Source organism: Stigmatopora argus, chromosome 3, assembly GCF_051989625.1.
Source record: "Stigmatopora argus isolate UIUO_Sarg chromosome 3, RoL_Sarg_1.0, whole genome shotgun sequence".
NCBI classification, from domain to species: domain Eukaryota; kingdom Metazoa; phylum Chordata; class Actinopteri; order Syngnathiformes; family Syngnathidae; genus Stigmatopora; species Stigmatopora argus.
The window spans coordinates 16297790-16307909 of record NC_135389.1 but is presented as its reverse complement, the minus strand read 5'-3'; the positions used below and the strand labels follow the sequence as shown (position 1 = coordinate 16307909).

General features: G+C 41.0%; 2 protein-coding genes across 2 annotated transcripts; one reads left to right on the top strand and one right to left on the bottom strand.

Annotated features, from left to right (window-relative positions):
* Nucleotides 1–647: 647 nt before the first annotated feature.
* On the top strand, nucleotides 648–3977 carry miox (myo-inositol oxygenase). Its single transcript, XM_077595312.1, has 10 exons — nucleotides 648–740; nucleotides 825–899; nucleotides 1452–1532; nucleotides 1642–1804; nucleotides 2068–2135; nucleotides 2368–2477; nucleotides 2650–2717; nucleotides 3000–3049; nucleotides 3129–3241; nucleotides 3605–3977. The coding sequence occupies exons 1-10, from the start codon at nucleotides 723–725 to the stop codon at nucleotides 3711–3713; spliced, it is 855 nt and encodes a 284-aa protein (XP_077451438.1). The 5' UTR covers nucleotides 648–722; the 3' UTR covers nucleotides 3714–3977.
* lmf2a (lipase maturation factor 2a) lies at nucleotides 2697–9896 on the bottom strand. Its single transcript, XM_077595311.1, has 14 exons — nucleotides 9692–9896; nucleotides 8976–9229; nucleotides 8881–8909; nucleotides 8553–8746; nucleotides 8261–8439; nucleotides 8030–8168; nucleotides 7814–7942; nucleotides 7480–7585; nucleotides 7294–7390; nucleotides 5963–6145; nucleotides 5673–5841; nucleotides 4951–5062; nucleotides 4737–4845; nucleotides 2697–4486 (listed from the first exon to the last, which is right to left on the bottom strand). Exons 1-14 carry the CDS (start codon nucleotides 9783–9785, stop codon nucleotides 4124–4126), a joined length of 2157 nt encoding a protein of 718 aa, XP_077451437.1. The 5' UTR covers nucleotides 9786–9896; the 3' UTR covers nucleotides 2697–4123.
* Between the last annotated feature and the right edge of the window lie 224 nt (nucleotides 9897–10120).

Genomic DNA, 10120 nt, shown 5'->3' with positions numbered 1-10120 from the left:
TCCATATATGCAGAAGCATAGAAAACGGTCTCTTAAATTAAAATTTAAACAAGTAATTTTTGCGAACTCTTTGAGTGCCATTGACAGTGCTAATAATAATAATATGATAATAATCGGACATAGGCTTTGTCATCATCATTGACTCGACAAAAGCCTAATTGTCATCATACCCAGAAACTGCGTATGACGAAAAGACATCCATTTCATTAAACATACCTGATAGGGACAGAAAACACCTTGTATTAAAAAAGTGTGCTAATTGTGAAAGTGACTAATTATCTTATTTGGAAACATTACTTTTAAAGCCCAAAGCACCAAACAATTGCCAGCAAATTACAATTCTTTAAGCTATGAGCCTTAATGGCCCCTCAGAGCAACAAAACAAACAAAGAAAGAAAAAAAAATCAAATATAATTTGTATCACATTCATATGAAAGCAGTTCTGATCCGGGGAAAAAAAATCCCATGGCTCAAAATTCATACTATCATTTTTTTGGTCTTACGGGGGTTAGAAATTGAAGTTTTCATTGACATTATAAAAAATGTAGTGGTGAAAGCAGGTTATCGGGAAACATTGGGAGGATTGCATAAACATGCAAAGGCCAAGGTTGAACAGGATAGGTAGGAGAACTTCACTGAATTCTGGTTAAAGTGTGACAAGACACAAGAGGACGTTTCGTATAAATAAGCGACACGGCAACAACAACTTAGCATTTACAACCATGAGGGTCATCAACTTGGTAAGAGCGCTTCTTTAGTATGAGATTTTGTGTAAATATAAACGTCATTGATTTTTTTCTTTTTTTCTTTTCCGCCAACTGAAGGGTCCAGACCCATCTCTGGCTTATCGTCTAAATTTGGCACCTGAAACTAAAAAGGAACACTACAGAAACTTTCAGGCAAGTAAAACAAACTAGATGGTGCATGAGCAAGTAGATAAAAATATTGTGCATTCTTTATATATGCATACAAAACCTAAAATGATAATACGCATTATTACATTAAATAGTCAGTCGGAAAGCTTCTTTCATACATATTTTTTTTGAGAAATATTTGTATTATATTCATATACTATGACATGGGTCACAAACCAATTCCGGCTCCTACTTGACACCCAATCTTAGTTTACTAAGTGGTGCCGGCACGTTTTTTTTAATAGGAAATCAAACTAATGGAGGATCCCTTTCAAGAAAAAAAAAGTAAATGTTACAAATAAAAAACAGCTAACAGAAATCAACAAGAATTCTAAAGAAGTTAAGTTAAACTGCAAAAGATAAAAAAAAATGTAATCAACTAAAAAATGAATAAGACCTCTTCTAGTCCCTACCAGTCGAAATGGATTGTCCTATTTCTATCAATGTTTTCAACACCAATTTTCCTAATTTTTCATACCTTAGTGGCACTGAAACATTGTTATTAACTAATATTCAATGAGGCATTTATTGTTTCAGAAGGGGAGTGTCGCTCAGCACGTGTACAACACATACAAGCTGATGCACACCAACCAGAATGTGGACTTTGTCAAGCAAAAGGTGGAAACTTGAAACAACACGCACTAACGCACAATCTCTGAATCTACAAGAAGACAACCAGTATGAATAGTACAAAAAACATGATTATTATTATTACCATTTGCTGCAGCACTTGGAATGGAGAGGCTGCAACCACGCCGAGATGACCATGATGGACGCCATCATGTCTCTGGACAATCTGGTGGACGAGTCGGATCCAGACGTGGACTTCCCCAACTCCTTCCACGCCTTCCAGACGGCCGAGGGAATTCGCAAAGAGCACCCGGACAAAGGTGTGAAGCGCTAGCTTCCTGTTCCCTGTGTGAAAGATTATCCATAGTATAAAAACTATTCAAAAAACCTGAGACGAGCCCCACCGTGACAATACTATGCCTAGTATATGAATGTAAGAACACGTCATGGAGCACCTTTGCCATGAAATCTAGCATAAAACCCAAGATTCTGCTAGATTTCTTGTGTTTTGGTACTCGTCTTGCGAGGATTATGCACCTTCTAGGTTTCTTAGCAGGGATATGTCTTGAATGTCTTTTGCCAGACTGGTTCCAGCTAGTGGGTCTCATTCACGATGTTGGGAAGGTCATGGCACTGTGGGGTGAACCTCAGGTAAAATTTCAATTTCATCTTTGTCAAGTGGACCTGTTTGCAAATGTCCACCCCATTTTCTCTCAAACAAAGATTTTTTTATCATTTGATATAGACAATGACAAAGGTCACGTCAAAATGACCCAGAAAAAGTGCTTAGGCGTACATGGAAAATATAAAAGCAGTAGGATTGTGCTTAATATGGATTCTTCATACGTACTCATTCGCCATTGTTTTACACATCTGTCTTCAGTGGGCCGTGGTGGGTGACACATTCCCCGTGGGCTGCGCGTTTCAAAGCTCCATCGTGTTTCGAGACAGCACTTTCCTTGAGAACCTGGATGATTCAAATCCCAGCTACAAGTAGCTATACTACTATATATTGAATTTGTTGTCAAGGGTCTGTCTCAAAAGAAAACTGATCACAAAAATAAGTACTTAATAATCTATTATAATGGTATTTGACTAATTCACACTTTTAAATGAGGCTCACCAATTCCCTAAATTTGAATTATAATGAGATTGTTTTCTTCAGCTGTAAATATGGAATCTACACAAAAAACTGTGGTCTCGACAACGTCCTGATGTCATGGGGTCATGACGGTGAGAATATTTATTAGAATTTTTTAATCATACATTTGTCTAAATTTGCAAGCTTGGGCTGTAATTCCACAATACATATTTGGGACATTTAGTTCTTAGACCAACTACTATTTACCCCAACTATCCTAAAACAGAATTTGGAATGTATTTTTCTTTGTCCAAACACAAAATGGTCCCCAGATAGAAAAGGAATACGATACATTATATCATATTGACTGATTTAATTGTTGGTAAAGTAGATATACATTGCAATAGTCAATGTGTCGGTGTTGTGTCCATCAGAGTACCTTTACCATGTTCTCCAGTTCAATAAGTGTTCCATCCCAAAGGAGGTGAGTCATCTGTGCACTTGTTTTACCTTTCCCACTGCCTGAATCAATGCGACGTTATGTTTCTGTGCCGTCATCGCAGGGCCTCAGCATGATCCGCTACCATTCCTTCTACCCCTGGCACTCCCAAGGCGACTACATGTACCTGTGTGACGACAATGACCTGCAAATGCTCCCTTGGGTGCAGGCGTTCAAGTAAGTGGCATACAATCCCAAACACAAAAACAATAATGGGTATGTATTTATCACCATCATATTGTGTTTAATGCTATCAAGGGTTTGCAGAAAAAAAGCTGCGGAGGAACATAGTTTGAAGGTTGATTTCATATACACAAATGTTTAATTTTGAAAAATGACAGTTCAATACTTCACTTGTTTGCAGTGTCCCAAAATACATGCGGCAAATTAATTTTTACTTTGAATTTTTTCATCATGTTTTACTCAGCATTCCAAATCGAATGAAAAATGGGCCCTAAAATATTGTTCAATAATTTACTATACAAACGGTTTTAATGTTGACCACTTTTAGAGAAACGCCATTATTTGTGTTCCCTGCAGCAAATTCGATCTCTACACTAAAGTGGATGATCTGCCTGACGTGGAGACGCTACGTGTGTACTACCAGTCGGTAATTGACAAATACTGTCCAGGAATATTAAAATGGTGAAATAGTAAAGCCAACATTATTCATTCACCACCAAACAGCGCATGATTATTTCCAAATACCATACTATTTTCCAATATTCAGTAGCTGTATATGTATTTTACTTTTTTTACCCCATGTACGAACGTATTGGAGAAAAATTACTTTTACAACAATCAGTGTGTTTCAATGTTATTTAAAATGTTTTTGTGGAAAAAGCACGTGTATGTAAAATGAAGTGTCGAAACAAAATTAAACGAAAAACAGAAAATAAACTCATCATGTTAACGTAGTGAAAAATGAGTGTTTTTCCAAATATGACTAAATGATCCACTGCGTATGAACATCTTCAAGACGCGAGCCCAAAAGCCCAAAGTACAAATATAAACACATACCTCTTTGCTCAATTTGGTAACATTTTGTCAACAGTTTTTTCACTTTTCTTTCTTTTCGGCCTCTTCCACGCCCTCGTCTATTTTATCATTGGTGACATCCTTCTCATTTTTCTCATCAGTATTTTCCCCTTCCCTAACATCTTCACCTTCATAATCCTCTTCTTTCTCATCTTCATCAACATCTTCCTCCTCTGTCCTTGTTGGTAGAGGATCTTTTTGATCAGAAATGTCCTCAGAGCGTTTTTGTCTCCTGGGCAATGCCAGCAGCAGGCACAAAGTGGCGCTGCACCCGATAAGGGTCCAGATGAGCACGGGGGCAGGGACCCCCGTGACTTGGGCGCGCACCCACCTCACTGCCCGGGCCACGGCGGATTTAGGCTTCTGCCGTGGATTTGTCTTGTCCTGGGTAGGTATTAGTCACATGAAAATGCTCAATTTTGGATTCAACTACAATTTGAACACTTTACCTTAACTTAACAATTCTCCTGCCATTGGCGCTAGACATTCGTTCATTTGCCCCTTCTATTTAAAATGGATTGGACGTCCGTCTAGCGCCGGTAATGGAACTGATACTTGCATAATTAGCACTGTATTGTGTGTAAAAAAAAAAAAAAAACTTAAAGAAAATTGAAAAACTGTTTTTATGAAGTACCTTGAGTCCATGTTGTTCCAGCATGCTCTCAAGGAATGGGTGGCCCAGATGCACTGTGGGATAGAATTCTTCAATGTAGATCCTCCTCCACCAGCGTTGTGGATAGGAACTGTACACAGATGCAAGCGTGCCATGTTATTCTGTTTTCGTGGCTTTATTTTACTTGCTCGTGAACAAAAAAAATGCTGACTGCTCAAGTATAAGTACTACTGACCCATCCTCTTTGGGTTGTGTGAACCAATATTTGTAGCGGTGGGCTCGCAGGTATGCCGGAGGCTGCTGATGAAAAGGGTAACGTGTGATGTCCGTCTGGACCAGCCTGATGACTGTTCAACACAAACATGTCGGCAATGAAAGGAGCCCAATACTGGCGTATTTTGTAAAATATATACTACAGTAATACCTTGCCACTTTGCGGCTTGGCTACACCAAATATATACGTATGAAGTTTATAGAGTACGAACAATAATACAAATATGAAATGAAAGGAAAAAAGGCAAGCCACAATTCATTGGCTCTTGAGGAAAAAGTCTACCTTAGGGAGTTAAATAATAGTCCTTGACATTTTGGGGGAAAAAAGGCAAGACACAATTGAATATTATTTCAATGGCCAAAGTTTAAAAAGTCCAAATAATATGTAACAGTCACCACAAAAATACTGGCAGTTATTCACCTATTGCAGCAGGTTTGGAACCTACTAACCACTATAAACGAGCTATTACTGTACATGTAGGATATACCAATTGGTATTCATAAATAAATACTGTGCCAGGACTGGTAAACTGCACACTAAAATGACTTGGTCTTTTCCCCCCTACCATGACATAGACTAACCAAAATTCACATGCCAAAAGGTTGGACCGCAGGCCTGAGTAGGGACATTCTGATCATAATGAGAAAAAGGAAAAGTGATTTTTTTTTTAGAACCAGCCATACCATCTGTCTTGCCCTGCAGCAGTCGGTACACAAGGCTTGTGAACCACGGCGCCTGCGTGTGGCTCCCGAGAGCAGCGAACCACATCTGCCAGTCTAAGCGGGGCTGGTGGGGCGTCACCACTGGGGGTGGAGTACTCATGTTCCCAGGTTTGTACATAAAATCAATTTCCTGCATGGTAAGAGGGAAAAAAAACATACCAAAAAAATCCTGTCAGAGAGGCTACAGATGATTGCACAGTGCACTACTCCGGAGGAAGTGGTTCTGAACACACTTAGTTTTCTCCTCTCACCGTCCAAGTGACGCCGTCATTACTTCCCTCTATAACGACTTCAGGGCGACCGCCCACGCCAGTCATCCTTCGGAACAACCCATATGAGTTAACCAGCTGGTAACGATCCACAAGACCGTAGGCCTGACGTACGCCGGGCCACAGCTTGGCATTGGCATCATATTGAATGTATGTAAACGGCACCTGCAAGAAGAAAAACACAGAATATACGAATATTGTGAAATGGACAAAAGTATTGGGAGCAACTTTTATAGGTTAGCTTGTTAGAACAGTGTTTCTCAAGCAAGTATTAACTAAATACTTCTGACTTGTGCGAACTCTTTAATTTCATAAGCCATCGTTGTACAGTGGTATCTCGGGATACAACATGCTCGTGTTACGACGAAAATTTCGATCGAATAATTCGCTCGCGATACTATCAAAATTTCGAGATGCGACGAAGCCAGGTGGCCATGACATGAGAGGCTGTTTATCATTGTAGCGCACTGTCTTTTTTTTGCCGCATCTCTTTCGTGTATAACTACTATATCTACGAGGACTGAACGATTTATTCAGACTAGTTTCGACCAGGAAACGCACAATGCGCATGCGCGGCCAAAAAGAGGGCTTTCTGGGTAATGAAGTATACTCGTGCACACAACGCCGATAGACAATGGCACTCTTTCTCAGAATAAAACTTCATCACCCACAATCAATACGTGGGTAAGCTCAGCTGTTGCATTTCCTGTTATTATTATCTAATACGAGGAGTATTATATTAATTCTCGTTCGCTACTCATAAGAACATCAGGGGCACTGGCTCGCAACTCCCTCTTTGTAATAGTATCTCTGGTCGCAACTCTCTCATAGGCGCCGTTCAAAGCGGTTGCGACCAGAGATGTTACAAAAAGGGAGTTGCGAGCCAGTGCCCCTGATGTTCTTATGCGCAGCGGAGCGATCGCTGATACAAGACTGCTTCTCGTTGGCAAGTGGTCGTGCGTTATCCTATTGTGAGAACATTTGTGTGCATTATTTTCGGAATATTTTGAAGGCAATAGTACAGCAAACAGCCCATCGATAGCGAACGTGAGGGTGGAGGCGTGGCAAACAACTAACCCGGCAAGAACGAAGGTAAAAAAAAGATTAAAACAAAATTAGAATTCAGTTTTGTGTAAAGTTACATTAAACGTATGTTTGAGTGTGTCCGTATATATTAATCAAAGTTAATTTAAATTTGTTTCTTCGGTTAAGCGTGCGTTGTCGTGGAAAAGTCCCCCGGTACCACTGTATTTATTTTGTATTATTAACAACCCAGGTATATATGTTATATGTAATTCTGATGTTCAACTCACCAGACTGATGGCAAACATTGCAGCTGCAGCAGCAGCAAACATCGTCCACTGTAGCGTGGACCAAAATCTCTTCAGGAAACCTGAGACACACGCACACCTGGGAATACATGAATGATTACATTCATTGAAATTCTATTAAAAGAAGACGCTAAAAGAAAATGCAAGCAGTAGAGGGTGCTACAGTACCTAAACATGGCTGAAAGCATTTCCCAAATAAGGGAAAGAACGCCAAGCCATATACATGGGAAAGTGACACCCTTTAGAAACTGCTCAAAGTGGTGGTAGGTGAATGCTGAAATGGTGTTTAAACAAAGTTATTTTGTGCAGCATGTGTCCGTTAAAATACACATTAGCTTTTATTAACAACAAACAAGAGTTCTGGCGAATACGGTATGATAATATGAACATAAAAAATAATCCATCCAATCCATTCATCTAGTGCATAATTCCATGGGTACAAATTCGGATAAACAGAATGAAGATCAAAAGTATTTAGCCAATATAGGCAGTAATGACCTACCTATTTTGGAGGAAATAGCTCTCATTGTCGTATCCACATTCAGGTTGAAACACTTGATTGTGCCAAAAATGAGCAGAGACAAAATGATAAGCTCCGATATATAACGCAACCGGGACCACAGCTTGGACTCTAAAGGACGATAAAAGACATTCCCAACAAGATCATCAAAGAAAAACAGGTCAAAAATAATAATCATTAGCAGAGAGGGCATAAAACCTTTGCGTTCTGTGTGTTCGCCCGAGCGCAGCCAGAAGCGTACGTGCCGGTCATCCAGCAAGGACAAACAAAGAGTCATGGTCAGCAGGTTAAAGAAGTTATAATTGCCCGACAAAATGATCAACAGTTGCAGCAGCACCTGCATGGAAAGGATGACAATCATTCCAAAGACTTGGAAAATTGACTGCGGGCATTGTGTGCACTCAAGACCAGACATGTGGCGTTGCTCACCTGCGAGTAGAATGCAAAGAGTCGGAGCCTACGTAGAGGACTGAAGAAAAGCGGTGGCACGGCGATCTCAATGGCAAAGGCGCCCGCCACGCTCAGCTTCTGCCACCATACGGGCAACTGGTGGGTAAACCAGGCTAAAGGCGTAGGGATGCACTGGGTTTCGTAGTGATATGTCATTGCTGTTCAACAAGGTGGCAAAAAAAAGAGTTTATCATACTGCATGTACAGTGATTTCCATTTTTTCCCCTCAAAATCCTTTCGGTACAATGTGAGTGACAAAAAAGTCTCATACCGGTTAGGCCCCACCAAGTAGGACAGCGTGAGGTGAGCTTCACAATTCCAGAGGCAAACATGAGTCGGAACAGCAGCCATCGGACGAGCCAAAACGTGATGCGGTCGTGTTCGCGGACTCCTCGAGAACCCCTGATGAAAGTCATTGGAGCCACGAGGATGCAGAGGAAGCCAGTTTCCAGAAGCAAGTTGTCCCTGTTGAATTATGACTTTAAGATCTTGTTTCATGGCTTAGAACAAAGATTGATAGAGTGAATAGCTGCAGGAAATGGTCCAGTTACACAAAAGTGGTCTGTAAACTGATTGTTCATCCATTGCTGAGTACTCACCATTGGAAATAAAGGAACACCTGCCCAACCTGCAACAGAAACATCAAGTAAGAAAGACGTAGGCATTATCGTCTGCAGCACTACGTCAATTTTACCTGGTACATGGACAAGTACATGAACCAGAGGCAGAAGAAAACCACGCTATCCCTTAGTGCCCCCACAAGCACTGCACCCAGGCTGAGTGCGGCCCCCAGCAGGCACAGAAGCTCCATGGCCGTGTGGGTGTCCAAGCCCAGGTGGGGTCCCAGCCACAGCAGGGTGGGTGATGACAGCAGCTGCTCACCCAGAGGCTTGCCGCTGTAGCGCAGCATCTGACGGGCGGGGAGCAGACCCTCGTTTCCATAGAGACCTATAAATACATCCCCCAAATTAGTAAATAAATAAATAAACAATTTTTACTCATCTTGATCTCTATCTGTAGACGCTGAAACTTAATCTCGCTTTCAATAGTGCATAAATTGCGTATACATGTGAATGTCACTTTGATTGCTTTGTCTAATTCACCGCATAACACCACAAAAGTACAAGTTCTGTACTTTACAAGTTACTGTGCTCTGGGCATTGTGGGTAATGTAGTTCTAATCTGACGTGTACGTTTTTGATCATATAAACCGATGTGATCAGGCTAACTGAACGGAAAGCTTGATTGTCATTGATTCTCTTAGTCAAATTTTAAAAGAAGAAAGAAAATTTCCGGAATCTCGTACGCCACGTACGCTTCTGTGCAGTTGTGGGCTCACAATAGCAAAGTGGTTCTAGTAGGCAACATGTCAAACCTATCCTCCCCGATGAAAGCAGAACGTTGTCTTACCTGGAATTTGCACGTACAGTGACACAAATGCATTCAAATAGATGACTGCCATGCACCAGAGGAACATACGCCGTGGCAAAACGACTTCCCCCATGTTTGGGAGTGAACTAACTTGACGATGGGCGGGACGTTCGAATATCGGACACCCGGGGGTAACGTGAGAAAGCCAGGCAACTTTAAGCGAGGCCTTCCGCTACTTGACCACTCAGAGCCACGTTCTCCGCTACTTGCGTTATGCTGAGTGGCTCTCTAGCGACATCTAACGCCGTGGAGTGTTCATTGGCCATGGCCAAACAGTAACAGTTACCGCCTGTTGAAATATGTATACAAAATTGCATTAAGACTTATTTGTAATTGATAACATCATCTGTCCAGACTTGAACTGCATTTTCATACTTCAATCAAATAAAAAGTGCATGGATTTAAACA